The following is a 5,625-nucleotide window of genomic DNA, read 5'->3' on the forward strand; positions in this document are numbered from 1 at the left end:
GTGACCAATTAAGACCCAGAATGGAGAGAGCCATGACTTCTCCGGAGCCGGAGGGGTTTACAGACACTACTCTGGAGCCAGTGGAGGCGCAGGACACTGAAGAGCCAGCACTGACAGACACTGGTCTGCGGCGCTCACAGCGAACCATAAAAGCGCCACAGCGCTATGAACCATAATGTTGAAAGATGTAGTTGTGGTATTAATAATGCCAATGTTGTGTTATGCACTGTTGAAGAGTTCAAGGCAGGAAAATGTTTATTAAGGAGTTGAAATTGGTTCGTATGTGGGGGCATGGTTGGGTCAATTACATTGCATATGTTAGTCACTAATATTACTTTATTGTGTTAAGTGAGAGTGCGGGACGGTTGATGCCCCAGTTAAAAGGGGGGTGAAGATGTAATGTATTATGGGTTAGTGTCCGCATACGGTTGCCGTAGTTCAGGGCAAGGTATTCTGGGTGTGTACGTTGGCGCCTGAGATATAGAGAAGGTGTACAATTTGGCTGAATAAACCCGTTTGTGTTGGAGACGTGGTGTCCGTCTAAGTAACTGTGCACGAGAATACATAACAGGTTATGCTACGTTTAGGAGGCTCCACACCGGCTACCTGGGCATAGCTAGCTCCATGGTGCGGAGCAGCGCTTCTAAGTCTGTGAGCCTCGCCTCCAATGCTGCTAGCATCTGACATTTATTACAAGTACCATTATCGCTAAAGGAGGCAGAGGAATAACTGAACATGCGACACTCTGAGCAAGAGAAAGGAGGAGAGGAAGAGGGGGAAGCCATTGCTCTCGATTAAGCTACTAGCTTAGCTAGCTTCTAAACTAGCCGACCTAAAGTAGCAAGTTAAATTTGGTAGTTAGCAAGAACTTCTGCAAAACAAGTGCTTTAAGTGGTGCAAGCGTATGTTGTCACTCAAAAATTCAGATGAACCTAGAAAATAGTGAGTTTAATTCCTAAACAATCTGGAAGCAAGCACAACGCAGTGCAAATACAGAAAACAGGAAATGAGTACGGTTTACCGCAGGAAACAGCAGTCCGTCAAAGGTTCCGCATCTCACAGGACCAAGCTTCGCTAGTTCATGAACTGTGCATAAGCTTCTAACTTCTAATTGAAGCTGTGCGTGACTGTATATGCTATTTTGACCATCACCGCACCACAATGGACCGTTACATCATCTGGTAAAGGCGCTGAGTTGACAAATCAGTAACGGGGTACGATTGGGCTGCAGTTAATGCACCCTAATGACACGCTGTGCATTTTCATTAGTACTGGATGTTAAACTTTTTTTTTCTTTTTATCTATCAGTGCAGACACACTGGTGGTAGAATTGGCGCTAATGTAGCGTAGGCTACGTTAGACTGGCTAACCAAAACATGGGCTGGAAACGTAAATGAAGTCAGTCACATCGACTTGTCGCAACGTGGCTGTATCAAACCTACAAGGCTCCCCCTGCAGCCTCTCACCCCCTGATCAGTGCAGCCCCATGCATTAAAACACAGGATTCAGTTGCGTTAATGTGAACGTATGTCACTTTGTCATCACACTCCACTCTGGTTCTATCATGTACTGATAATGAGAGACAGCTTTTGCCTCTATGATAACTATTGTCATGTTTTAATACCACAAAATCTTGTGGCACGAGATCTCGGCACACCCTTTGTCAGATGTCTGTTTTTGAACCACACAGACATTGCTGCTCAGAGCACTCATTATGTTTGCAGGCAGTGAAGAGAAGTTGTTTGTAGGACACTACATCCCTGCCTAAATGTTCTATTGTTCATTGTGGCTGTCAGACTTCCACTGAAAAGAAGTGCTCATCTGTGAAGCAGAAAGCCATGCAGAAAAAAATCTATGTTACAACCAGTTTCCAGTTGGAAATTGTTGCTGTATTGTTTTTTGAGGGAATCTTCTGTGTTTAGAGGCAGCAGCTATCAACAGATGATGGAATGGACAAAAATGATGCAGCAGCTTACTCCTGAGGTCCTCACTCCATGTCTGGATTTGGCCTTTTTGATATGTCCAGTCCCTTCTTCACATTGCACTGTGAGCTACATATAGGCCTCGTGGTTATTGTCATTAAGAAACACACACAGGTTGCCTGGTCCAACCGCTAAGCAGCTTATTACAACTGTGGCCCCAGGTGTCAGCAGTGCTCGAGATCAGGCGGTGGACGCCCTTATTAGCTTAACTATCACTGAGTGGTGTGTTTTGATTTTTCAGTGTGTGCTGTTTATCTCTTCTATTGGCATTTTCACAATATCCTAAAATTCAGAATAGAAAAAGTTCACTTTTTCTGCTTTTCTAACTCTCTTCTCTTTCACTTCTGTCTCCATCAGGTGATGGGCACGTCTGATCAATGAGTGAGATTAGGGCCATATCTAATGTTCCTGGAGCCTTGTCCTGATAATTGACTGACAGCAGAACCTTCAGTTCACCTCCCTCTGCGTGGCACCATTTTTGCCACCACCGAGTCTTTGAAGGAAGAACATCACTGAGGGATCAGACACCCCCCCCCCTCCACACATACCACAAAGACTCCTCTAGCACATCACTTCACCCTCATCTCCCCCCAAGAGGGAGAACACAGCAGCCACCATGGTGCTGTCACAGAGACAAAGAGATGAACTGTGAGTGTGCACATGTAAATATGTGGGTGTGCAGGCTCATTACACATGCAGACAAGAATAGGCATGCAGACAAGCATTTAGTGCTCTTTTTGCACTAAATGCTTGTAAATTGTACTTTTAGCAGTACCTTGAAGTTTGTCTACAAGCACAGATGTGCATCTCATGTTTTCCCATCTTGATAGAAGGCTGGGGAATATAACCAGCTGTTGGGGACAAGTTGTGCAGAAAAGGAAAGTGCATTCCTTTACAAAAATTTGTAATCACTGAGCATATATGAAGAGATGTGAACTTAATTTGATAGCCACTTGGTGAATATTTCATAGCCCACATCAGCAAAGAATTAGGGGATGGGGAAGGAGGAGGAACTTTTAAAAAAATGATGGTTGGGTGCCATGAGTTGCTCTGTGCCTGGCTGATCACATGTATCCCAGCTCAGTTCAGATATGATTTTTATCAAGCTCTTGTAAGTGAAGGAAAAACAAAATTTTATTTTTTGCAGTATGCTGAGTTTATAAATGATTTGATTTGGATACTTTAGTGGGAATTCTGGTTCTCGTGTAATCAGCAGTTAGTTCACAGTAGCCCTGAACTGCAGCCTACATTTAGTATTGTTGCTCATGAACTATTCGCCCTTCATTTCATAAAGGGGCTGTTCCACTCATTTATATTACAAATGTTTATCTGTGGGCAAGTCCTACGTGTGGGTTTAAGGTTGTTTCCATGGACTTGTGGTTGCCCTGTCCTGGCATTGTCCACCCTCACTGGTTGTTCTTTGTGGCGAGTCTTTGGTTTCCAAGCAGCACACAACAGTTTTCCATTGACTTGGTCCATATGTTTTCTTCGCTGAAAGATTGTAATTTCTTTTGGCACTTGCTCAAATTTGCTGACATTTAAGTTGGAACTTTAAAACTTGAACCTCATTGCTGCCATCTGTTAAATAGGGTGTGGTCTCATCTTTTTTTAAGGAGGAACAGGCATTTCAGTTAAGGTGGAGTTAATATTGTACAGATTGCCTTTTGACATGCAGTTCATTTTGCTCAAATTTTGGAATAATCAAATAAAACTGCACTGATCCTGACCCATTAAAATTGACAGTGCTAGCATCTACAAGGACCTAATCTGTAATTGGTGAAGAGTACATACCTGAAACCTTTCAAAAATCAATTTCCTTCTACTTTTTCTCAGAAACCGGGCTATAGCTGACTATCTGCGTTCCAATGGATATGAGGAGGCCTATTCCACCTTCAAGAAAGAGGCAGAGTTAGAAATGGTAAGGGGAGATGTTGTGTACACAAATGCAAATGTCAGAACAAATTGCAAAACAAACAAAAAACCCTGTACCTTAATCTCTACTAAGATGAATAAGAATCACTTTGTCCACATCTGTGTCTTTTCTCCTTTTCCTAGAATGAAGAGGTAGATAAAAAGTATGCAGGGCTTTTGGAAAAGAAATGGACCTCAGTCATCAGATTACAGAAGAAGGTAACTTTGTGTACTAGCTGATTTGCCTGAGATGCTTGATATATGCTGCACATTCTAATGTGTAAGCCAGAGTAATCTTGTGGCTGTACAGTGTAGCTATCATTACATGTTGGACCATACTCCCTTATCTACCTAGAAAAATGTAGATCTAAAGTTTATTTCATCTGTGTTTTAGAAACCCAGTCTACCGGTGCAACAGTTACTGTTTCTTTTCTAAATCCATAAATGACATATTATTATGATAAGTGCTGGTGGATCAGAGTGTCTACGTTTCTGACTCCTGGGCTCCTTGACTTAACCACCCTTCCTCAGGTGATGGAGCTGGAGTCGAAGTTGAATGAAGCGAAGGAGGAGATGACACATGGAGGATCAGTGGGTCAGAAGAGAGACCCCAAGGAGTGGATCCCCCGTCCCCCAGAGAGATACGCCCTGAGTGGGCACCGCGCCCCAGTCACGCGTGTCATATTCCACCCCGTGTTCTCTGTCATGGTCACAGCCTCTGAGGATGCCACCATCAAGGTGTGTGTGTGTGTGTGTGTTCATGTTCAAAGACAAGGTTTATCCACCGAGGTGCCAATTTATTAGGCACAGATACAATAAAATATTTATGAGGAGACTGATAACCTACCTTTATATCAGTGGGAGGAGAAAATGTGTTTGAGAGACCATTCAGTCTGATGGAGTACAATCCACACCAATGCAGCCTCCATAACGTCCCCTACAGTTCAATCAGTATCTTTGACACAGTTATGACAAATACAAATGCATCAGAGTACACTGGGAGAAGTGGTATTTATAAAGTGCAGAATTATATATTTGTTGTGCTTAAATTTTTGGGAAAATTGTTTCCCGAAGCTTAATAAAAATAAGGATAACGCAAATATATAAGGCTGCCCTACATATGATTTTTTTTTTTGTGTGTGTTTTTAAAAAATTGACCCTTTAACAGAATAATAATGTAAAGTGTGTGTGTGATTGTGTTCTACATTAATTTGTCCTTTATGGGGTCCAGAGTGTGCTTAAGACTCCCGATTTTCTTAATGTCCCATCGTTTGGTATCTATGTGGTGTCTTGTCTGAAGTCAGCACTGCTTTGAAAATGTTTGTAGGAGGAATATTAGCACAGTGATGGTTACATGCAGCAGCATTTATGAGCAAAATCAGCACACCACAACAAAGCCTCTGCAGCTCTGACCACCAGATCAAAGCTGTACTGCAGATCTGAGGCTGCTCTCCCTTTTTATCCTCTACTTGTGCTTCAACATGCTCCCCCACCTCACCTCCTCCCTGCTTCCCTTCCTACCTCACTCTTTTTTTTTCTGCTTTGTCACTGCTCATCTGTGTAGAGATGGGCTGATGCACTTGTTGTCAGAGGCAACACTCTCAGAGCAAGGCACCATGGGAAAATCTTTTATTTTTTCAACTCATCCTTTTTTTTCATAATGAAGCCTGTCTTGATTAAACAAGTAAACTTTGTCAGCCAGCCCGTTTCTTACTTTGAATTAAAGGACAGT

General features: G+C 42.6%; 1 protein-coding gene across 2 annotated transcripts in view; it reads left to right on the forward strand.

Annotated features, from left to right (window-relative positions):
* The window catches only part of LOC109970459 (lissencephaly-1 homolog B), a 17,962-nt gene that overhangs the window by 7,344 nt on the left and 4,993 nt on the right, over positions 1 to 5,625 (forward strand). For both annotated transcript variants that reach the window (XM_020618023.1, XM_020618024.1), the window contains exons 2-5: positions 2,340 to 2,630; positions 3,816 to 3,900; positions 4,038 to 4,112; positions 4,425 to 4,631. In XM_020618023.1, the coding sequence (XP_020473679.1) occupies positions 2,599 to 2,630; positions 3,816 to 3,900; positions 4,038 to 4,112; positions 4,425 to 4,631 (399 nt within the window). In that variant the 5' untranslated portion in view covers positions 2,340 to 2,598. The remainder of the gene's footprint in view (positions 1 to 2,339; positions 2,631 to 3,815; positions 3,901 to 4,037; positions 4,113 to 4,424; positions 4,632 to 5,625) is intronic.

Source organism: Monopterus albus, unplaced genomic scaffold (assembly GCF_001952655.1).
Source record: "Monopterus albus unplaced genomic scaffold, M_albus_1.0 scaffold199.1, whole genome shotgun sequence".
In the NCBI taxonomy this organism is placed as follows: Eukaryota; Metazoa; Chordata; class Actinopteri; order Synbranchiformes; family Synbranchidae; genus Monopterus; species Monopterus albus.